Genomic DNA, 24,539 nt, shown 5'->3' with positions numbered 1-24,539 from the left:
ATGTTCAAAAATATACTGAAAAGTCGTTATCATCAAAAACATCATCATAATACTTTATATGGAAGAAATGTAAAGGTGTCACTCAGTGTTGTACAATAAGAAAAAAGGCGTGTGAATTCCACATACAGCAAATACAATATCAGAGAGAGGAGGGGAGGAAGATACTGCTCAAGTAAGCTTACAATCTAGGGGGTGGGGAACATACTACATAATAGGGGGGGAGGGGGCACAATATACACCAGGGATATGTTCCCAGAGGCGGGGCTAGTGTAAATCACATTCTCCATACTTGTAAAGTAAATTCTGTTTTCACATTGAGACTCCTGTTAGTTGGGTTGCGATAAATAGGTTCTATATGCATATTTGTAATTATTATTATTTTGAATACCTATAGGTCGTGTATAGGGGTGTAATAATCAGCTGGACACACCCACAGATTGAGGGGTAGGTGGGAATGTGTGCAATAGTGTCTCGTGACATCATCGGGAGCTGCCAGCGGGGCACTAATGCAAGCTGACCGAGCCGCACTGGTGGGTCTACATGAAAAGGGCGCCGGTAAAAAAGGGCGCCTGGTGGAGCCCATATATATACCAACTTTGGCTACAAAAAAGGCGCCTGGTGTAGCCCATATAAACTTCGGCTACAAAAAAGACGCTTGGTGTAGCCCATATAAAAACTTTGGCTACAAAAAAACCAAGGCGCCTGGTGTAGCCCATATAAAAACTTCGGCTACAAAAAAACTCCGAGATGTGTTAATTACTATTCCCCCTCCAGGCCGCCATGGATAGTGGGGGAATGAAATAATTCGGCTTACAGTGCTTGTAGCCCATATAAAAACTTCGGCTACAAAAAAAAAGTCAATAATATGGGCTACAGAGGGGCACCTTACTGTAGCCGAAAAAAATATGGGCTACAAAGGGGAGCCCGCTTGTAGCCGAAAACCTTGTAGCCGAAAAAATATGGGCTACAAAGGGGAGCCCACGTGTAGCCTATATCAAAACTCGGGCGCCCTTTTCTACACCTTGTAGCCCATATTTCCAGAAATAACATTGATGTCTATGGTGGCGCCCTTTTCATACAGGCAGCTCGGGCGCCCTTTTCAACCGATCCCGCACTGGTATGTGCAATCTGCATATACAGGAGGGTCGGGGGAGGGGAGAGATAGGGAGGGAGAAGAGCTGACATAGAGAAGACGCAGCCCCCTAACATTCCAGCTGCAAGTCAGAAATGTAGGTCTAGATAATTTTCTTTATTGAGTCATACCTACATGTCTTGTTTTTTTTATTAATATCTATTTATATTGCACTGACATCTTCTGCAGCACTTTACAGAGTACATAGTCATGTCACTGACTGTCCTCAGAGGAACTCACATTCTAATCCTACCATAGTCATAATGTAATGTCCTACCATATTATTATTATGTATTTATATAGCACTGACATCTTCTGCAGCACATTACAGAGTACATAGCCATGTCACTGACTGTCATCAGAGGAACTCACACTCTAATCCTACCATAGTCATAGTCTAATGTCCTACCATATTATTATTATTATGTATTTATATTGCACTGACATCTTCTGCAGCACTTTACAGAGTACATAGTCATGTCACTGACTGTCCTCAGAGGAGCTCACACTCTAATCCCTAGCATAGTCATGGTCTACTGTCCTACCATATTATTATTATGTATTTATATAGCACTGACATCTCCTGCAGCACATTACAGAGTACATAGTCATGCCACTGACTGTCCTCAGAGGAGCTCACACTCTAATCCTACCATAGTCATAGTGTAATGTCCTACCATATTATTATTATGTATGTATATAGCACTGACATCTTCTGCAGCACATTACAGAGTACATAGTCATGTCACTGACTGTCCTCAGAGGAGCTCACAATCTAAGCCTGCCATAGTCATAGTCTAATGTCCTACCATATTATTATTATGTATTTATATAGCACTGACATCTTCTGCAGCACATTACAGAGCACATAGTCATGTCACCGACTGTCCTCAGAGGAGCTCACACTCTAATCCTACCATAGTCATAGTGTAATGTCCTACCATATTATTATTATGTATTTATATAGCACTGACATCTTCTGCAGCACATTACAGAGTGCATAGTCATGTCACTGACTGTCCTCAGAGGAGCTCACACTCTAATCCTACCATAGTCATAGTGTTATGTCCTACCATATTATTATTATGTATTTATATACCACTGACATCTCCTGCAGCACATTACAGAGTACATAGTCATGTCACTGACTGTCCTCAGAGGAGCTCACAATCTAATCCTACCATAGTCATAGTCTAATGTCCTACCATATTATTATTATGTATTTATATAGCACTGACATCTTCTGCAGCACATTACAGAGTACATAGTCATGTCACTGACAGCCCTCAGCGGAGCTCACACTCTAATCCTACCATAGTCATAGTCTAATGTCCTATCATATTATTATTATGTATTTATATAGCACTGACATCTCCTGCAGCACTGTACAGAGTACATAGTCATGTCACTGACTGTCCTCAGGGGAGCTCGCACTCTATTCCTACCATAGTCATAGTCTAATGTCCTACCATATTATTATTATGTATTTATATAGCACTGACATCTTCTGCAGCACTTTACAGAGTACATAGTCATGTCACTGACTGTCCTCAGAGGAGCTCACACTCTAATCCTACCATAGTCATAGTCTAATGTCCTATCATATTATTATTATGTATTTATATAGCACTGACATCTTCTGCAGCACATTACAGAGTACATAGTCATGTCACTGACTGTCCTCAGAGGAGCTCACACTCTAATCCTACCATAGTCATAGTCTAATGTCCTACCATATTATTATTATGTATTTATATAGCACTGACATCTTCTGCAGCACATTACAGAGTACATAGTCATGTCACTGACTGTCCTCAGAGGAGCTCACACTCTAATCCTACCATAGTCATAGTCTAATGTCCTACCATATTATTATTATGTATTTATATAGCACTGACATCTTCTGCAGCACATTACAGAGTACATAGTCATGTCACTGACTGTCCTCAGAGGAGCTCACAATCTAATCCTACCATAGTCATAGTCTAAAGTCCTTCCATATTATTATTATGTATTTATATAGCACTGACATCTTCTGCAGCACATTACAGAGTACATAGTCATGTTACTGACTGTCCTCAGAGGAGCTCACACTCTAATCCTACCATAGTCATAGTCTAGGTCCTTCCATATTATTATTATGTATTTATATAGCACTGACATCTTCTGCAGCACATTACAGAGTACATAGTCATGTCACTGACTGTCCTCAGAGGAGCTCACACTCTAATCCTACCATAGTCATAGTCTAATGTCCTACCATATTATTATTATGTATTTATATAGCACTGACATCTTCTGCAGCACTGTACAGGGTACATAGTCATGTCACTGACTGTCCCCAGAGGAGCTCACAATCTAATCCTACCATAGTCATATGTCCAATTTAGTGGGAAGCCAATTAATACAGTATATCTGTATGTTTTTGGGGAGTGGGAGGAAACCGGAGTGCCTGGAGGAAACCCACACAGACACAGGGCGAACATACAAACTCTGCGCAGGTAGTGCCCTGGCTGAGATTGGAACCGGGGACACAGCGCTGCAAGGCGATAGCGCTAACCAGTACACCACCATGCTGCCTGTTTATGGTGGAGGAGGATATACGGTACTCTTAGAAATGATATTAGTTTTAGTGAACAGGCCAGAGAACAGCTGTATTAGGTCTGGTAATCGTACAATCCCGTCATTTATCTGTTATAAAGAATCACATCAGGAAACTTGTCCTTTATATCGACATTTCTTACCTCTGCAATGCTTCTCTTCTGCAAAGAAAGAAAAAGAATTATTATTATTATTATGTTGGATTTATATAGTGCCTGCATCTTCCGTGGCGCTGTACAATAGAGAATACACAGTATAGATAGTGACTAGCCCAGGGATCCCTAACCTTGGCACTCCAGCTGTGGTGGAACTACAAGTCCCATGAGGCATTGCAATACTCTGACAGCTCTAAGCATAACTCGGGGAGGCCGATGCATGATGGGATTTGTAGTTTTATCACAGCTGGAGGGCCAAGATTAGTCATCACTGGACTAGGCGATGGGTGACAGATAAACAACGATTGGATTGGACAGGTCAGTGATGAAGATGGATATTATGTGACACATTATATTAGGGACACAGATCTACTGTCAGATCAATTATTTCCAACAGGTCCGATTTCTGATTGCCGATCGATCTTCCAATCGATTGTCCATAGAAGTGAACGGAAAATTGATTGGAAAGTCAATCGGATCAGATCGGATCTGTTGGAAGTAATCGATCTGACAGTAAACCCCTGTCAGAAAATTATATTGTGTGTACCTAGCATTACACATCAGTCATAACCACTTAAGTCTATCTGGACGGATATATCTGTCCAGATAGACTCTGCTGCTGCCACTGCACTGTGCGCTCGATCGCACGCGCTCCCGCGCATGCTTCTGTCGCCTGCCACTAGCCCCGAGATCAATGAAGGGGAATACAGTTCCCATTCATGGATCTAAGTCCCCTGCAGAAAAAATGACGGCCTCTTACCAGAGGCCGCAGTCTTTCTGCAGAAAAAAAAGTTTCCCGTCCTCCTAATGCTTCCTGGAAGCGAGATCGTTCGCTTCCTGGACTTTTTGACTGTGACCATCTGGTGGCCAAATGGTAAAACTACACCCACATACATTTGTTATTAAATAAATACATTATATTAAATTTAAAATTAGCTGTTTAGCTCGCACACCAAAAATTTTTAATGGTCCAAAAAATAGGTATAGTTGCCATGGATCCTTATACAGCCATATTGCAGCTCTATAGCGATCCCTGGCCTAATCGTTGCCACATTTGCCACATTTTCCATGGGGTTTCCATGGGGTCAGTATGCACTGCGTATGGACCCCCTGGAAACCCCATCATGAAATTTACTGCTCTTTCTTTTGATATATGTAAATTTACACCACCGTTAGGCTGATACTTTGTCTGTCATTTACTGCATTTAAATATAGACTTTTTTCCTATCAAAACTTTATAATCAATTTTACTCTTGTTCCCCCCGTCCCCCTCCACATACCCTGCAAATTTGGGGTTTCTAGCACGTATGGAGGCTGTGCTAAATTGGGCAGGCACTCACTTTAATATAAAAAATGCGAACATAAACTTTTGACAAAAAAGCTTGCGCTGAATGCGAACGGTGAATGGCCAAAGTTTGTCAGGAACAGTTCGCCGGCAAACTGTTCGGGCCATCACTAATAAACTGCTGGGGTCCCTACTAGAGCAAACCAAAGAGAGTACTCAAGGATTTCCTTTGGTCTGTTGCAGTCATGCGCAGTAGGGAGAAGGTGACAGAAGAAGGCAGAAGGTGACAGAAGAGGACAGAAGAACGGATGCAGTTAAGGCTCGTTCACACCTAAGCGGGAATCGTGCGATTCCTGCTAATCGATAGCGGTTTTTTAAAACGCTAGTGCTATTTTAGTCTATGGCAGTGTTCACACTTGAGCGATTAGCGCTAATAGTGGGCATTCCACAATTATCGCTAATCGCAAACATGTTACATGCAGCCTTTTTCTGGCGATTTTGGAGCGATCACCATTAGCATAGCTAATGGCGATCGCTCCAAAACCGTAAATTTGTACAGTGATTTTTTTGAGTTAAATCACGGAAAAATCACCCACGAAAAACGCCACCGCAAATCGCTAATGGTAATCGATTTTAGGTGTGAAGGAGCCCAAAAGAGCCTATTGGGTATGGATACATCTGTTCCCATAGGCTTGCCTTGTTTCCAGTGGCATCTGCAGCATATGCCTTACGCGAAAAAATGAAGAAGGTCATTTGGGACTTTGGGTTGCATTTAACGCAACGTGCACAGCAGATCCACTAACGTTAGAAGTTGACATACAAGCGATTATCAACCTTGGATCCTTTACCATCCCCATTGTTGCATTACCAAAAACATTCCGGACAGATGTTTTCCTCAACAAAAGCAACATTTCTGATGTTTAATAGCTTTAAAGTGAAAGCAGTCTTCTCTTTCAGATTGGCTTTGAACTTTTTTAACGTTTGTTATGGCGTTTATCAAACACATTGTGAAGCCCTAAAGGTCGCCACACACAATACAAGAAAATGATCCAGTTGGCAACTCAATAAATATGATCAGTTGTGAAGAGTTGAAAGGTTTTTACTTTTCACTTGTTTGAGAACTCCCCTCCCGCCTCCCTTTTTGTGATAAAAGAAGAACAAGAGTGGGGGATTTTTCAGAGTTTTCAATCATTTTGTTTTCATAATTTGGTAAAAATTAAATGCATGCATGTAGTATATTGGTCAGATTCTGGAAATTTTACAGTCAATCAGAAAAATTGATTGTAATTCTTCAATTGAAAAGAAATATAAATGTATGATGTGTGACCGGGGACAGAACATAGAGCAGCAGAAAGTACACCAGCAGGAGATGAGACTTACCTGGAGGTCTCTCAGTCCTTTAATGAGGAAGTCTCCGGTAACTGGGGACAGCACATAGAGGAGCAGGGAGTACACCAGCAGGAGATGAGACTTACCTGGAGGTTTCTCAGTCCTTTAATGAGGAAGTCTCCGGTAACTGGGGACAGCACATAGAGGAGCAGGGAGTACACCAGCAGGAGATGAGACTTACCTGGAGGTTTCTCAGTCCTTTAATGAGGAAGTCTCCGGTAACTGGGGACAGCACATAGAGGAGCAGGGAGTACACCAGCAGGAGATGAGACTTACCTGGAGGTTTCTCAGTCCTTCAATGAGGAAGTCTCCAGTAACCGGGGACAGAACATGGAGCAGCAGAGAGCACACCAGCAGGAGATGAGACTTACCTGGAGGTCTCTCAGTCCTTTAATGAGGAAGTCTCCGGTAACTGGGGACAGCACATAGAGGAGCAGGGAGTACACCAGCAGGAGATGAGACTTACCTGGAGGTTTCTCAGTCCTTTAATGAGGAAGTCTCCGGTAACTGGGGACAGCACATAGAGGAGCAGGGAGTACACCAGCAGGAGATGAGACTTACCTGGAGGTTTCTCAGTCCTTTAATGAGGAAGTCTCCGGTAACTGGGGACAGCACATAGAGGAGCAGGGAGTACACCAGCAGGAGATGAGACTTACCTGGAGGTTTCTCAGTCCTTTAATGAGGAAGTCTCCGGTAACTGGGGACAGCACATAGAGGAGCAGGGAGTACACCAGCAGGAGATGAGACTTACCTGGAGGTTTCTCAGTCCTTTAATGAGGAAGTCTCCGGTAACCGGGGACAGAACATAGAGCAGCAGAGAGTACACCGGCAGGAGATGAGACTTACCTGGAGGTTTCTCAGTCCTTCAATGAGGAGGTCTCCAGTAACCGGGGACAGAACATAGAGCAGCAGAGAGTACACCAGCAGGAGATGAGACTTACCTGGAGGTTTCTCAGTCCTTCAATGAGGAGGTCTCCAGTAACCGGGGACAGAACATAGAGCAGCAGAGAGTACACCAGCAGGAGATGAGACTTACCTGGAGGTTTCTCAGTCCTTCAATGAGGAGGTCTCCAGTAACCGGGGACAGAACATAGAGGAACAGAGTGTACACCAGCAGGAGATGAGACTTACCCGGAGGTCTCTCAGTCCTTCAGTGAGGAAGTCTCCAGTAACCGGGGACAGCACATAGAGGAGCAGGGAGTAGATTAGGAGGAGATGAGACTTACCCGGAAGTCTCTCAGTCCTTCAGTGAGGAAATCTACAGTAACCGGAGACAGAACATAGAGGAGCAGAGAGTACACCAGCAGGAGATGAGACTTACCTGGAGGTCTCTCAGTCCTTCAGTGAGGAAGTCTCCAGTAACCGGGGACAGCACATAGAGGAGCAGGGAGTACATCAGCAGGAGATGAGACTTACCTGGAGGTCTCTCAGTCCTTCAGTGAGGAAGTCTCCAGTAACCGGGGACAGCACATAGAGGAGCAGGGAGTACATTAGGAGGAGATGAGACTTACCTGGAGAATTCTCAGTCCTTTAACCTTCCCGGCGGTAACCCCGAACGTAGTTCGGGGTAAGCCGCACAGGAGGTTTTCACAGGCCCTGCTGGGCCGATTTACTTAATTTTTTTTTTTGCTGGACCCAGCTAGCACTTTACTAGCTGCGTCAGCACACCGATCGCCGCCGCCCCACGCTCGATCGCCGCTATCCGTCGCGCCGCGCCCCCCCCAGACCCCGTGCGCTGCCTGGCCAATCAGTGCCAGGCAGCGCCGAGGGGTGGACCGGGACTCCCAATGACGTCACGACGTCGCTGACGTCATCCCGCCCCGTCGCCATGGCGACGGGGGAAGCCCTCCAGGAAATCCCGTTCTTTGAACAGGATTTCCTGATCGAAGCGGGTGTGGGATGCCGCTGAGCAGCGGCTATCATGTAGCGAGCCCTAGGCTCGCTACATGATTTAAAAAAAAAAAAATAATAAAAAACTGCTGCGCTGCCTCCTGGCGCAAATAATTAAACCGCCAGGAGGGTTAATGAGGAAGTCTCCGGTAACTGGGGACAGCACATAGAGGAGCAGGGAGTACATTAGGAGGAGATGAGACTTACCTGGAGGTTTCTCAGTCCTTCTATGAGAAGGTCTCCAGTTTCTCAGTCCTTCTATGAGAAGGTCTCCAGTAACCGGGGACAGCACATAGTGCAGCAGAGTGTACAGCAGCAGGAGGTGAGACTTACCTGGAGGTTTCCCAGTCCTTCAATGAAGAAGTCTCCAGTAACCGGGGACAGAACATGGAGCAGCAGCAGAGAGCACACCAGCAGGAGATGAGACTTACCTGGAGGTTTCTCAGTCCTTCAATGAGGAAGTCTCCAGTAACCGGGGACAGAACATAGTGCAGCAGAGTGTACAGCAGCAGGAGATGAGACTTACCTGGAGGTTTCTCAGTCCTTCAATGAAGAAGTCTCCAGTAATCGGGGACAGAACATGGAGCAGCAGAGAGTACACCAGCAGGAGATGAGACTTACCTGGAGGTTTCTCAGTCCTTCAATGAAGAAGTCTCCAGTAACCGGGGACAGAACATAGAGCAGCAGGGTACACACCAGCAGGAGATGAGACTTACCTGGAGGTTTCTCAGTCCTTCAATGAGGAAGTCTCCAGTAACCGGGGACAGAACATGGAGCAGCAGGGAGTACACCAGCAGGAGATGAGACTTACCTGGAGGTTTCTCAGTCCATCAATGAAGAAGTCTCCAGTAACTGGAAACAGAACATGGAGCAGCAGAGAGTACACCAGCAGGAGATGAGACTTACCTGGAGGTTTCTCAGTCCTTCAATGAGGAAGTCTCCAGTAACCGGGGACAGAACATGGAGCAGCAGAGAGCACACCAGCAGGAGATGACCCATGTTGGAACTGTGGCTCTTCTGTGAGATGAGGGGGTTATTTCTATACAATGTTACTGGAAGACTAGTTAATTAGTAACAGATGATGTTCAGCTGTTTCTGTTTATCCAGGATTCCTGAGTATATCTGCATATGTATATGAACATATTATCTCAGGAAACAGACATTTCTGTCTGGTTTTTGCAGTTTCCGGGATGGAATGGACTATTCAGGAGTTAGCCAAGGCTGAGTTTATTTAAAGCCAAACTGATAGCATAAATCTGTTCCTTGTTCCGTAGGTGACCTTAGTGGCACTGATTTGTTTTATCCGTGAAGAATCTCTGGCAGCCAATCGTCAGGAGGAATGGGGAAAGTCCGTTAGAATGATGAAAATATAATGCTGTCTGCAAACTCCTTTAAGGTATCTGTAAAGATGTGTAACAGAAGACCCCAAGCAGCCTGGGGGGACCCAGAACATCTGTCTGCTGTGCTGGAATGTCCTGAAAGCCTGGCACTGGCAGCAGTGTGATAGTCCCACCCCTGTGCCATTGTCCCGCCCCACCCCCATGCCATATGTGGACTGCTTCCTGGCAGGACATGTGCCTGGGGAGGGGAGCTGTATAGAGAGGGGGTAGCGTTGTGTCCCAGGGCTACAATACATGGTAAGGATGTATGCTTTCGTGTATAACATGTACTGTACTATATGCATATCTCCCAACATTTTTAGATAATAAAGAGGCACACCTTTTGGACACGCCCCTGCCGCGCCCCTTGTCACACCCCCACTACACCCTAGTTAGGTATACCATAAAGCATTCATATGCAAAAGATGCAATTTTATATTTCAAACCACACTGGTCCCTTTTATCATGATTACTTTTTATTTATAATTATACTACAATTTACAGTACTACACTGTATTCAGGTGTGAGTAGTAGCCCACTACCAGGTCCAATTATTGTTCTATCATTGAGATTAATCCTTTAAGAATGATTAAACAACATACGGATAAGTTAATTGGCTCCCCCTAAAAATTGGCCCTAGACTACAGTACTTACACTACATAATATAGACATATGGCAATGGTAGGGATTAGATTGTGAGCTCCTTTTAGTGACAAGACAATATATATACACTGTACAGCGCTGCGTAATATGTCGGCGCTATATAAATACTAAATAATAATAATAATAATATAATCTATATATATAAAGTCGGATGTATGTATGTGTGTATGTGTGTGTGTGTATGTATGTGCCGCGATCACTCGAAAATGCCTTGACCGATTTGAACGAAACTTGGTATACAGATCCCTTACTACCTGGCTTCGTCACTGGGTGATGTCCCCTGCGTGACCTGACAGCACATGTGGTCCACTAGAGGACATCAGTAAGACGGAAGTACAGCGTCCTCCCAGTATTGGTGCACGGGATGGCAGAGAAATCTGATAGCACGTTTCCCCGATGTCCCCGATCTCTCAGCAATGCGGGCAGCAGCATCTAGCCACGGATTAGCGGCTGTCTAAAAAGAGTTTGGAGAGGTCCTGGAGAGTGAAGCCCTGTGCTGCGCCGACCTCAACTCTGCAAGTACTGGTGCGAGGATGGCAGGACAAGCTGATGCCATATGCTTCCCGATGTCTCGGCAATGCGGATTAGTGTAATAGCGGATGGCCTGATGTGTTTTCAAAGACTGGTGAGTGGAGCCCTGTGTTGTGACGGCCTGGGGGTTGCCGGAGCTGCTCGATCGTACATGTGATAAAGGACTTATGGGGCGCATTCGGCCTATAAGACGCACCCACTTTTTCTCCCCATATTTGGGGGAGAAAAAGTGCGTCTTATAGTCCGAAAAATACGGTAACTACAGATGTCTGTTAGTATTAGGTAGCCAGAAGTACCCTCAATATTAACCAGCTAGAGGCGCCCCAAAGTATTATGTAGCTAGAGGTGCCCCCGACTGAAGGGAGATCTCGTCAGGGAATGCAGAGACCAGGGTGAGTAACCTCTCATTTACACTCTCATCAGGACTGCATAGGGAAGGAGGGAGGGACTTGGGGAGGGGAGTGAGCCGCCTTTCTATTATCAGGCGCCTGTAGGCACGTGCCTACAATGCCTCATGGTAAATCAGGCCCTGAGTGCTGCACATAGTACAAAACAAATAGTAGGAAGCATACTGTAGATACAGGAGAGGTTCAGGACTCTGTACAATCAGCGATACAAATACATTGCTGATGTGTGGTTTGGGACATCCCCAATACTGGTGCATGTTCATATGATAACTTACAGCAGAATAAGAAGCACTAGGAGGAGGTCGGGAAATAGAAAAAAAAAACTTTACAAGTGTTTAGCACTGTGGTCCTGAAGTGGTTAAGCTGCAAGGGGGCCCCAGGGCAAATTAAATCTGGGGGCCCTATAGCCGACCTGCCAACTACCCCCAAGAAAAATCAGCTCCCGGGCCCCCAAGCTGGCATACCCTGTGGTTTGACTGCGCGTCCCGCTGTTACCTAGATAGGCAGGCACTTCCCGGTGCTGCCCTAGCCAGCAACAGCCAGCGTGCTTCTCCTCACATGACATCCATGCTTGAGTCACATGATGGGAGGAGCACTGCGCTATGGCTGGCCCGGCCTGGCTGCGTGTGTGTAATGCAGCCAGGTAACCATGGAGACCAGGCGCCACCAGCCGGAAGCAGGTACTTATGATCTCAGCTCCCCTGCTCTACACTTTGTATGATTGCTTCCCTGCAATCACCGCTCACACCGGCACCCAGCCCAGGGAGAGACCACACACAGCCGACCAAACTATCCAGCGGCTGCCGCAGCCGGGACACACTGTCAGGGGAAGTGGCGGACATCTTTGGCTGGCAAAGGGGGCCCCCAGGGACTCTGATACACCCTCTCCATAGACACAAATGCCAGCATATTCCCTACAGTCCCACAACATGCTCTGTTCTGGTGTCTCTGGCCTCTGCTATACCCCAATCCAGAGCCAGTGTGAGGCAGAGGCTCAGGAGGCACCAGCCTCAGGGTGCAGAGCTCTGGGGGCACGCCTGTGCCCCTCCCCTCCCCTCCCAGAGTCACGAGTTGTAGAAGTGCTGTAGAAGTTACTCCCCTCTTGGCTCTGGGATCTCTCCTGCCATGCCTCAGCCTCTCCTCCCTACAGTATCACTGCCTGTAATGGCGCCACTAGAGGGAGTCATAGAAAGGAGATGCTTGGAAATGGCTGAAGAAATCCTGCTGAAATCTACTGGAAATCTATCTGCAGTGTGTGGGCAGTCAATGGACATCTCTCTGATCAAATTCTATCTAATAGTCAATCTGGTAATAGAGCGACATACGGGCACCCTAAGGGTCCTTTTACACTAAATCAATTGCTGTCAGTTATAACGGAATGGACACCTGATGTGCAAGGTAATGCCCATATTTCCCTATGGCCATTTTTTTGCTGAAAAACTGAAAGCTTTTTTACAATGCATTGCTATAGAAATTTAAAACATATCAGTTCTTCAGCGTATTGTGTAAAGGAGGCCTAAGCGTAATTACCTGGTAGTAATTACTGTATATGCGTTGTTATCACCTGTTCATATCAGGGCAATATTGTTTACAATATGCATCTCTAACCGCTGCACCCCCAAGGGGTTTTTTACCCTAATGGACCAGAGCAATTTTCACACATCAGCGATCTTCCCTTTATTACTACTTATCACAGCAAAATTATCTATACCTTATTTTTTTTTGCCACTAATTATGCTTTCTGTGGGTAGTACAGTTTGCTAAGAATTATTTTATTCTAAATGCATTTTTGTAATAGATAGTGGAGATGCTGCCGCAGCGGTGAGCGGCATGGCGGCTGTCTCCGCGTCTCAGCCGGCGGCCTCCCCCGCGCAGTTACATGGTGGAGTTTTGCCTGGTCTTTCAGTTGCACATAGACTGAGGGCTACGGCGACAGGACCTTTATGCGAATAGATGGGGAGTCAGCTGATCGGCCAGCAGTGCTCCTGATTGGCTGAGCGACTGGGGCGGCGCTGTGGGGCGCTCTCAGTATATATAGGACCTGCCTGTCAGAAGCTCCTCGTCTGCTGTTGCAAATGCTACGTGTTAGCACTCAGACCTTAGTCAGATCCCAAAGTGTGCTAGAACCAGCAGGAGCTGGGGATCCACACTTAGGCAGATTCTGTTGATAGCTAAAGTACTAATTGAATTGTATTATTTGTTATGACCTTCTGCTAGCCTTGAATACTCTTCTGCTTACTGATTCTGTGCTTCTGCCTATCTGATCCTGTTGCCGACTCAGCCTGAACACTACTCTGATTTAAGCCTTCTGTCTTTGTACCGTATCTGTCCGTTTGTTGCCAAATCTGCTTGTCTGACTCTCCTGCCCTCACCAGTGAGCCTAGTCCCTGGTGAGTGATTCTCTGTACAGCTTAATCACCTGCTCCTCAGGTGACCAGTAGCTGCAGTACAGTCTTAATCACCTGCTCCTCAGGTGACCAGTAGCTGCATTACAGTCTTATTCACCTGCTCCTCAGGTGACTAGTAACTACGTTACTGTCCTCATCACCTGCTCCTCAGGTGACTAGTAAACTACGGTACTGTCCTTATCACCTGTTCCTCAGGTGATTAGGAGCTACAGTACAGTCTTGATCTCCTGCCCCTCAGGTGATCACCTGCTGCAGTACAGTCTGAATCACCCGCTCCACGGGTGATCAGTATACGTTGTCTTACTGTGCACCACCCGCTCCTCGGGTGAACTGATTACTAGTTCATCTGCATCTCCGGCTTGCTGGAGGGCTGATCCCTGTGTTCTATAGAGATATCTCCCTCTACCAGCTTCTCTGGGGGAGTTGGTATCTCTATCTGTATTACTGTTGCACCAAACACCTATCTTTACATCTGGTTGTCCTGTGTCTCGCTACACTCGCATTATTGGTGATTCTGCAGATCACCACATAATCAGGTATAGTATCTGTATTATTGGTGATACTGCAGATCACCAATATTTAGAAAATCTGTTCTTGCTGACACCAATAGTTACAATTTTAATGGGAAAATTAAAAAAATTCATTATTTCTGTTTTCAGCCATTATAGTTTTAAAATAAAACATTCAGTTATTAAATCATTTAAATTATGTCCCTATCACAATAGATGGTGACAAACAATATATTATTTTGTAATGTAGGTGTACAATTACAAGCCCTTATGTAGTAAAATAACAGTAATATACCCTCTTTAAATACATATTAAAAAAGCTCTAGTCCCTAGGCAACTAGTTATACTTTTTTATTTTACTTTTTTTTCTTTCTTTTTTACAAGTGTTTGGGGGTGAGGGTGACCTTTGGAAGAGATTCATTTTATACATGTTTAATTATATATTTATTGTGTGTGTAATTTAAATTTTCGACACTAGAGGAAGTGTTAACTTTTTTTTTGTTCCAAAAAAGTTTTATTTATAAAAATATGAAAGAATGAACATACAATACTATATGAGCCCCCTTGGGGAGGATCAAGTAGACATTAAACAGTCAAAGACATGAGTGATTATAAAAAATGCAATACATCAAATGATAGTCAAGAGACATCTTCTTTTTCCAGAAACAGGTGATTATAGAACAACAAATTTTGTACAAACAAAATAAACAGTAGAAATTAGACGAAACCTTAAATTGCACGATAATTCACACAAAAGATTGCACAGGACGGCCATAATGTCCGAGCAGAAACATCTAACAATAAAATAACGTACAATACAATGTCAGGGGTAAAGACAGATAGGAGGTATATTTAACGTTTAGACCAACAATGTGTAACCTAATCCCTCGTTACTAAGAGAAGAAATCCACGGTGTCCAAGTTCTCTGGAAATTGAGCATATTATCCTCTACTTTTGCCAATATGTTTTCACAGATCATAACAGTAGTAACCTTTGAGAACACTGCAGCTGTGGAACGGGAAGGACGCCTCCATGAGGCAGCTAAATGGACCTTGGCAACACTCACAATATGTTACAAGAGTCTATGCTGTGGGCGCCTAACACCAGGTGGTTTGTCCCCTAGTAAGACTACAAAAGAATTGAGAGGTAACGTAATTTGGATTACTGATTGGATTTTACGCCAAATATCTTGCCAGAATTTGGCAGCAATGGGATAAGTCCACCATATATGCCAAATGGAACCTATTTTACTGCACCCCCTAAAACAAGAGGTGTTGTGGGATGAATCGATTTGTAACAAACGGAGAGGTGTTAGGTAGGCCCTATAAAGAAGTTTGACGAAGGTCTCAAGAGTCGAGTAATGTAAGTTCCCTTTTGTAAGGGTGTGGCAGCAGTTAGTCCACCTAGGAGCCGAAAGGGATGATCTAATATCCTCTTTCCATATTCTAATATATCCAGGAGTTATAGGCTCAATGGTGGTGGTGGTGGGGGGGGGGGGGGGGGCAAAGGAGTAGTTGGTATAGTATAGATAGAAGGCCTCACTCTAAAGGCTTAGTTTTGCACCAGGTCTCAAACCAAGTATAGCCAATGGAAGAATCTTGATATTTGATAGTTGAAAGAAAATGGAATATTTGCCAAGAGCGAAACATTTCTGTGGAGGGGAGTATGCGGGTTTCTTTGAATTGCGATAGGGACATAATGCGAAAAGCAGACATAAAGTTACGCACTTTAAGAAGACCCCTTTCTATCCACCGACTGAAGGCAGCAGGGTTGAGACCTGTGACAAAATCGGGATTTTGAAAGACCTCAGTCATTAGACATATCTCTGACTGGAGTTTTAGAGAGTATCTAAACCTTGCCCAAATAGTCATGGAATGTTTAGTTACCGGAGAAATATTAGTGGGTTGTTTCTTAGAGTTTAGTGAGCTCCACATTAATGATCTTATTGAAGAAGGTTCTATTAAATATGACTCAATTTGAACCCAAAGAGGGGCTAGTGAGTAAGCATTAATTGCAGCTAACTGGGCGAGTTGAGAAGCGCAACAATATAATGACAATTTAGGGGAATTGAGTCTACCTTCTGATCGAGGACTGGGGAGAATTTTATGCTTAAATGTAGGACTCCTGCCTGCCCAAATACATTTATTTAGGGTTTTTCGCTCCTGCCCCTCCTGGACATATTACGGCTCGCTGCCCGTGAGATTGCTGCTGGTCTGGCCGGTATAGCTGCAGTTTAGAGCCTGGAATTCCCCCGATCTGAACGGAGCTCAGGCGGGATACAGCCTTCCGCTCTGGCTTCCGCGCATGCACCCTCCTACTTTTTTTTTACTTTACACTAACTCATGCTTTTACAACTTCCTGTCATTATGAATGGACATGGTCCCTGATCGGGGTCATGTCCATCGATTCCAGGCATTGCGATTGGTGAAGGGAACGTCTGTTCCTCTTCCCCAATCCCTGTGTCCCGGTGGGTATGAGTGGCATGTGAGCGCACGTGCATGGTGGCAGGGGTAAATGACACATTAAAATGTCCTGGAGCCGTTAATGGGCTCCAGCAGGACGTTTTTATGCGGCGGCTTGCTGCTAAGTGGTTAAACATGTATCATTAACCTCCTCAGCGGTAAGCCCGAACTGAGCAAAGGATTTCTCAGGTCCTGGTGGGCCGATTTGTCCATTTTTTTTGTTACACACAGCTAGCACTTTGCTAGCTGCGTGTACTACACGATCGCCGCCGCTCCGTGCCGATTCGCCGCTACCCACCGCGCCGCCCCCCCAGACCACTTGCGCAGCCTGGTCAATCACCGCCAGGCAGGTCTAAGGGGTGGATCGGGACTCCCTCCAACGCTATGACGTGGATGACGTCATCCCGATTGTCGCCATGGAGACGGGGGACGCCAAACAGAAAATCCCGTTCTGAACGGGATTTCCTGTTTGCTCTGATCGCCGGAGGCGATCGGAAGGGGAGGGGGGAATGCCGCTGCACAGCGGCTATCATGTAGCTAGCGCTAGGCTAGCTACATGATTTAAAAAAAAAAATGAAAGTGCTGCGCTGCCTCCTGGCGGTTTTAATAGACCGCCAGGGAGGTTAAAACAGCATGCTCCCTGTGTGCAAGTCCAATAAATTATTTTTGTTCCTTTTTTGAACTTTTTGTTGCTGTATTGCCCCCTTAGTTTGTTTGTATATATACAGAATACTGTCGTATCTTGCGTTAGACTTTCTGTAAAATGTTATGTATTCAGGATGTGGCCCACTTGTTTCTCTGTTGATGCGGTGTTATGTTATACGTTGTGCACAAACAGGGTATATTGATTAACACTTATTCATTTGATAAAAGACAATCATGAACGCAGAATGAATATTCAGTGACTCCAGTAATACAGCAGCAATAGGTAGGCTGTACTCCTAGGCAATGCTGAAGATATCGGGTACAATGTAGTCTTCATGTGTGCCGTCAATCAGCCCTTCTCCATTGTTGTGTGCGAACCAGCAGGCCACCTTCCCACCATGCCTGGAGTCTCTCCGGTAATCTCTCTGTACTCCCCTACAATACAACAACGCAGCCTGTTATATATGCCAGGATATGGAAATAACATTTACCAAAGTTAGCCTAGCTGTCATTCATCCACACCTCCCAACCGTCCCGATTTATCCGGGAGTGACCCGGGTTGGGAGATGTGATCATGAGACCCGTGCAGTCCCCCCTTTGTCCCGGAGACATTCTGTTCTTTCCCTGCCGAGTATAAATGCAGGAGCCCACGATGTGCACCCATCCTGTCCTCTCTCCTCTCCCCCTAGTGCCAGTTTCTCCTATGTTGCGTAATTACATGTGATATGTGCAGAGTCGGGCACTAAAGTGATCAGTGAGGGTGAGGGGAGGAAGCACAGTGCTGGACTCTGGGGAAGAGGAGAGAGCAGCTTCCATCTGCGCTATAATACTCTGCATTTATACGGAGCACAGAACAGGAGGCCACTTACATCACCAGATAAGCTGTAAGGGGTAGGGAGGGGGGTAGCCCTAGACCACCAGGGAAACTGTTATGGGGAGGGAGGGGGGTTAGCCCTAGACTACCAGGGAAGCTGTAATGGGGAGGAGGGTAGCCCTAGACCACCAGGGTAGCTGTAATGGGCAGGGATGCTCATCCGGATTTTGGGTATCCGGGTAATTCGGATATCCGACCATTTTTACCCTATCCGGCCGGATCCAGATTCCGGGTAGTTGGGCAGATATCCGGATAGCTATCTGCAGATAGTTTCAACACCGACCCGGATATCCGCGGATTTCTCCCAGGTATCCGAACCCGGATTACAGTTTCAATAGCAAAAATGACCACCACCACTCCCTTCCTCTCTCTGGTCTTCCAGGGATTTGTAGTATGTCGAAAGCAAGCTCACATACCTTGGCCGGTAATCAGACCCAGGTCCACTGCTTGGAGGCCAGCTATGCTCACCACTATACCACCAACCACACACACAGCAAAGGACAGCACTTTGAAGTCTGGAAGATTCCAGGACAAGGGTGGGAAGGATGAAAAGTTAGGTGGCCATGCAACCATTCCTGCTAACCTAAAGCTTACTTATAGACAGTCATACGAGACACATGCTGGGTGCAGGGCTGTGTGGTGAGTCAACACATTGGCTTAAAACTTTACCAAATCCAATGCTCCAATATGGGGAAGCTTCTCTGTTTGCTGTTTTTTTAAGTGTGGTGTCACAGTTCACTCATGATCTCTTCAACTACAAGAAAAGCCCAGGAGTAGTCTTAGCTACCATAATATCTATGTTACGGCAGGGCCCTTATTACACTCTCTCTTACAGGGCTATGGAAACCGTTTTGCCCATGCGATAAAGCGAGGTGCAAAAATGAAAGCATACCTAGCAGAGGATGGTTTTGATCCATCAACCTCTGGGTTATGGGCCCAGCACACTTCCACTGCACCACTCTGCAGTCTGTTTACATTTGTATACAATCTTCAAGTTTAAGAGGGGTACATTAGTTCCCTTCACAAAACACAAAGCCATCCCTGGGTGGGCTTGAACCACCAACCTTTTGGCTAACAGCCGAATGCACTAATCAGTTGTGCCTCAGAGACTAGTTGTTGCTTCTAAATGATTTTATGGGGATGTATGAGTGTCTTTTGGAGGAAGGAAGTAAGTCTGCTCCAAGACGTTTAACACCACTTTTACCTACAACAAAGCATCCCCTGTGTGGCAGCAGAGTGGTGCAGTGGAAGTGTGCTGGGCCCATAACCCAGAGGTTGATGTATCTAAACTATCCTCTGCTAGGTGTACTTTTGTTTTTACACCTTGCTTTACCACATGGGGAGGGTGGTGGTTGTATGTTTTTAGCTTCTAAAACGGCATAAGAAGCCTTGAAAAGACCATTTCCAGTTTTCAATTCGGATATCCAAATCCGGCCGGATACTAAGGTCGGATACCCAAATTCAGTTCGGGTATAAAAATGTCAAATTCGGATATCCGACCCGGATCGGATATCTTCTGGATATCCAGATCCGAATTAGTCCAAGATAGTGAAAAGTGGTATCCCAGCATCCCTGGTAATGGGAAGGGGGGTAGCCCTAGACCACCAGGAAAGCTGTAATGAGGAGGGAGGGGGGTTAGCCCTAGACCACCAGGGAAGCTGTAATGTGCAGGGAGGGGTGTAGCCCTAGACCACCAGGGAAGCTGTAATGGGGAGGGAGGGGTGTAGCCCTAGACCACAAGGGAAGCTGTAATTGGGAGGGAGGGGTGTAGCCCTAGACCACCAGGGAAGCTGTAATGGGGACATGTCAAAATCCGCTCTGCTGGCCTTGATTCCCTGCACTGTTTTGTTTCCTATGCAGGTTACATAGCTCAGTCCTGGGAAAAGAGGCCTTTTTGTCAGTTTGCAAGGCTGACTGATTTGCATCTACTTATCTTGCAATCTGCTTGTCTGCTTCCTTTGAAGGTTTCCTGCTTACACCTCTCTGACACTACGGCTGTCCCCTCCCCTGCTTACACCTCTCTGACACTACGGCTGTCCCCTCCCCTGCTTACATCTCTCTGACACTGCAGCTGTACCCTCCCCCGCTTACACCTCTCTGACACTACGGCTGTCCCCTCCCCTGCTTACATCTCTCTGACACTGCAGCTGTACCCTCCCCCGCTTACACTTCTCTGACACTGCAGCTATATACTCCAATGCTTACACCTCTGACATTGCAGCTGTACCCTCCCCCGCTTGCGCCTCTCTGACACTGTAGCTATATACTCCCCTGCTTACACCTCTCTGACACTGCAGCTGTACCCTCCCCCGCTTGCGCCTCTCTGACACTGCGGCTGTTCCCTCCCCTGCTTATCCCTATGCAGGCCTAGGCAAGTTTTGGTGCTAGTCTTTCCTTACCTTGTCACTGTAAGCAGCCTATTTTTCACCTTCATTGTGGCATCCGGCTTCTCAGGATGTTTAGTTTTGTGAATATTGGAAATTTCATAATCAATTCCATGGAAAAACTGGCCTGGAAAGTAAATTCAGAACTGTTATATGAAGTTATGCAGGTATGTGGTGCAAACAGCTTCTTCAGTAATTTACACTTCTATGTTTCTGCGCCAGATTTCAATGCGAACCTGTCACCATACAAGTATGAATGCCATTAACGATGACTTGTGTTAGAAGCTGCTGGTTCCCTGGCTGTCATGTTCATCCAATGGCTTCATTAATGGGGAGTCAGGGACTGGGAATTGCTGAAAAGTCAGTCAGACAGTTGTGTGATCTCAGCCTCATGCAGGAAGGAAGTTGTGGATTTATTTAAAAAAAAAAAAGATCCTCTAAGGCCTAGTGCACACCAGAGCGTTTCGGCTGCGGTTTGCGATCCGCTTGCGGGTGCGGATCCGCTTGGGTAATGTATTTCAATGGGCTGGTGCACACCAGAGCGGGAGGCGTTTTGCAGAAACGCATACTCCCGGGCTGCTGCAGATTTTGGATTGCGGATGCGTTTCTGCCTCAATGTTAAGTATAGGAAAAAGGCAAACCGCTCTGAAAAACTGAACTTCAGAGCGGTTTGCCAGGCGTTTTTTGTTACAGTAGCTGTTCAGTAACAGCTTTACTGTAACAATACATGAAATCTACTACACCAAAAACGCTTCACAAAACCGCAAAATGCTAGGTGAAACGCTACAGAAAAAGAAGAAAAAGCATTTCAAAATCTGCTAGCATTTTGCGGATCTGCTAGCGGTATTTGGTGTGCACCAGGCCTTACTGTGGATGCTGCATGCAGCTGCTGTCACACCGCCATTAAGCTGCATGCAGCTGCTGGCACACCGCCATAAAGTTGCATGCATCTGCTGTCACACCGCCACTAAGCTGCATGCAGCTGCTGTCACACCGCCATTAAGCTGCATGCTGCTGCTGTCACACCGCCATTAAGCTGCATGCTGCTGCTGTCACACCGTCATTAAGCTGCATGCAGCTGCTGTCACACCGCCACTAAGCTGCATGCAGCTGCTGTCACACCGCTATTAAGCTGCATGCTGCTGCTGTCACACCGCCATTAAGCTGCATGCAGCTGCTGTCACACCGCCACTAAGCTGTATGCAGCTGCTGTCACACTGCCATTACGCTGCATGCTGCTGCTGTCACACCGCCACTAAGCTGCATGCAGCTGCTGTCACACCGCCATTAAGCTGCATGCAGCTGCTGTCACACCGCCATTAAGCTGCATGCAGCTGCTGTCACACCGCCACTAAGCTGCATGCAGCGGTTGTCACATCGCCATCGAGCACGAACATGGATGAGATGACCAGTCTGAAAATAAATCCAAATTTATGAATATTCTAAGCTAATTAGTAATTATTATAATGTGCTAATTTCACTTATGCAAAACGTTGCATAACATTTTGAAATTACATTTCAGAATCATAATTATGTGTAATTGTAACTGATTTTGCATAATTCACTCATAAATTTAAAGTTTTGCAAAATTACAAATGTGCCCACTGTAAACCATTTTTTTTACCTAAATTGCAAAAAAAAAAAAAAGTAAAAACCCTCCTTTGCACAAACCAGAAACAAGTGGCATCAAGTCAAGTACATTTTTTCCAAAAAGACTTAATAGTTTTTGAGAAAATCGGCTTTAAAAAATTCAAAGAAAATATCTTTTTTAAACACGGAACACTTTATTATACATGAGTTCTGTATAGACATTTCATACATTTTAAAACAAACCTATGACTTTAAAGAGAGAGCAGCTCACATAGAATACTTACCCCGGTAGAAGGGAGACTTTGGATCCTCCCTCCCACGTTCTCTCGGAGACCACCGATCCATTGCAAACACTCTCTGGAACGTTGTGACTATGACCCCATCTATGTCTGAGCATGGCTGCACTGCGCAGGCACAGAACATCTCGCAGGTGCTGCTGCACAGGCATGAGGAGTCCTGAGCCTGCCCAGTGCAGCTGCGCGCAAACTCCAGGAGGGTCCCAGCGCTAGATCGGAGGTCTCCAGGAGAACGTGGGAAGATTCTGGAGGATCCGAAGGCTTCCTTCCACCAAGGTAAGTACTCTATGGCCTCGATTCACAAAGCGGTGCTAACCTAGTTAGTACGCCTAAAGGCCTTGGGCGTGCAAACTAGGGTGCTAAGTAGTTTGCACGCCCAAAGCTATTACCGTTCGCGTGCTGCGCAGTGCATCGAAAACGGTGCGCGGTGCGCCATTAACATTGCACCATTCATGCAGAAATTTGCCGGAACGTCGCATAGGCGAAAGCAAATTTCCGCGCGAACAGTGCGACGTTAACGGCACATTGCGCAATGTTTTTGGCGCAGCGCGTGAACGGTAATTGTTTGTGTGCGCAACGTTTTGCACACTTCTTAGCGCGCGCACAAGCACTTTAGGCGTGCTGAGGGGCTTTTCACAGGCGTGCTAACACTTAGCACCGCTTTGTGAATCCAGCCCTATCTGAGTTGCTCTCTCTTTAAAATTACAGGTTTGCTTTAAAATGTATCAAATTTGTATGCAGAACTCAGAACATGGATTATTATATCAAAGTGTACTGAAAATGTCATTTTACAGTTTAAAAAAAAATAAAAATTAAATTTTGACTACAAGGTCGTTTTGAAAAAACATTTTTTGTACTTGTTCCTTCACAATCAAATTTTACGTCCACGTAATTAAGAGTAATTGTAAAATTATGGGCCTTGTCGTAATTACGGTTATGCATGAAATTAATTATGACTTTGCCAGAAATTTCACATTAAACATTTTAAAATTTGACTACTATTTTGAGGTGTATTTGAAAAAAGAATGTTTTTTCTTGTTCCTACAGAATCAAATTTTGCGCGTCTGCTTAAAGGGAACCATAGATGAACATGAAAAAGCTGTTATACATACCTGGGGCTTCCTTCAGGCTAGCCTCATACGCTCTGATTGCTCCCACACCACCGTCCTCCGCTGCCCGCAGCTATGAGAACCGGGACCCCGCTCTGCCATCAGTCGGAGCCAGTCTAAGCGTAAGGGAAGTGCGCTGTTTGCGTATCTCTGCAGCAGCCACGTAGAGCCACTTCTCCTGCGTAGCGCGGCTCCGATGACGTCAGTGACGGGACCCGGTTCTCGTAGATGCGGGCAGCGGAGGACGGCGGCGTGGGATCGATCAGAGCGTATGGGGCTGGAGGAAGCCCCAGGTATGTATACAATCTTTTTCATGTCCCCATCTCTGGTTCCCTTTAATTATGTGTAATTGCAAAATACAGACCGTAATTACAGTTACGCGCACAATTAATTATGACTTTGCCAGAAAATTTGCATTGAAAATTTTGATGCAAAATTATGACTGTAAAATTTGAGCTCAACCCTAATGATAATTATTTGTAATTTCCTGCAGCTTGGAAATGGACCAATAAACTTTAGCAGCTTTCTCTGATTGGTCCATTTCCCAGCAGAATAGCGGTACTCTGAGGATAGCACGTTCTCCGAGTAGCAGTACATAAACACACTCTTACCCAGCAGCCCATGGACGCCTGCAGAGAATTTATGATTATCCAGAGTATAGAAGCCCAGGAAATCTCTGTGCAGAGGGTGGTTCTTCCAAACCGTGTGTAATACGATCACAAAGGTCGCCCCTTCTCCAAACGAAAGCGTCATATTGCTCTCCTTGTTGATCACCAGATTAAACCTGCCAATGTAAACATGATTTGCATCCTTAAAACAATCGTACTGAT

The 24,539-nt window shown here is 45.6% G+C and overlaps 2 protein-coding genes across 2 annotated transcripts in view; both read right to left on the bottom strand.

Moving 5' to 3' along the window:
• Positions 1 to 9,451, bottom strand: part of LOC137532382 (inter-alpha-trypsin inhibitor heavy chain H3-like) — a 120,474-nt gene extending 111,023 nt beyond the window's left edge. Inside the window, exons 1-4 of the mRNA XM_068252815.1 lie at positions 9,359 to 9,451; positions 8,786 to 8,802; positions 6,839 to 6,950; positions 3,877 to 3,894 (exon numbers count right to left, since the gene is read on the bottom strand). Of these exons, the coding sequence (XP_068108916.1) occupies positions 3,877 to 3,894; positions 6,839 to 6,950; positions 8,786 to 8,802; positions 9,359 to 9,451 (240 nt within the window). The remainder of the gene's footprint in view (positions 1 to 3,876; positions 3,895 to 6,838; positions 6,951 to 8,785; positions 8,803 to 9,358) is intronic.
• Positions 9,452 to 17,380: 7,929 nt separating this feature from the next.
• The window catches only part of LOC137532381 (inter-alpha-trypsin inhibitor heavy chain H3-like), a 140,365-nt gene continuing 133,206 nt past the window's right edge, over positions 17,381 to 24,539 (bottom strand). The window contains exons 19-21 of the mRNA XM_068252814.1: positions 24,321 to 24,493; positions 20,730 to 20,841; positions 17,381 to 17,891 (exon numbers count right to left, since the gene is read on the bottom strand). Coding sequence (XP_068108915.1) covers positions 17,753 to 17,891; positions 20,730 to 20,841; positions 24,321 to 24,493 — 424 coding nt within the window. The 3' untranslated portion in view covers positions 17,381 to 17,752. The remainder of the gene's footprint in view (positions 17,892 to 20,729; positions 20,842 to 24,320; positions 24,494 to 24,539) is intronic.

The sequence above is a fragment of the Hyperolius riggenbachi genome, chromosome 9 (assembly GCF_040937935.1).
Source record: "Hyperolius riggenbachi isolate aHypRig1 chromosome 9, aHypRig1.pri, whole genome shotgun sequence".
NCBI classification, from domain to species: domain Eukaryota; kingdom Metazoa; phylum Chordata; class Amphibia; order Anura; family Hyperoliidae; genus Hyperolius; species Hyperolius riggenbachi.
The sequence above is the reverse complement of the archived record's forward strand: the minus strand, read 5'-3'. Positions and strand labels throughout refer to the sequence as shown.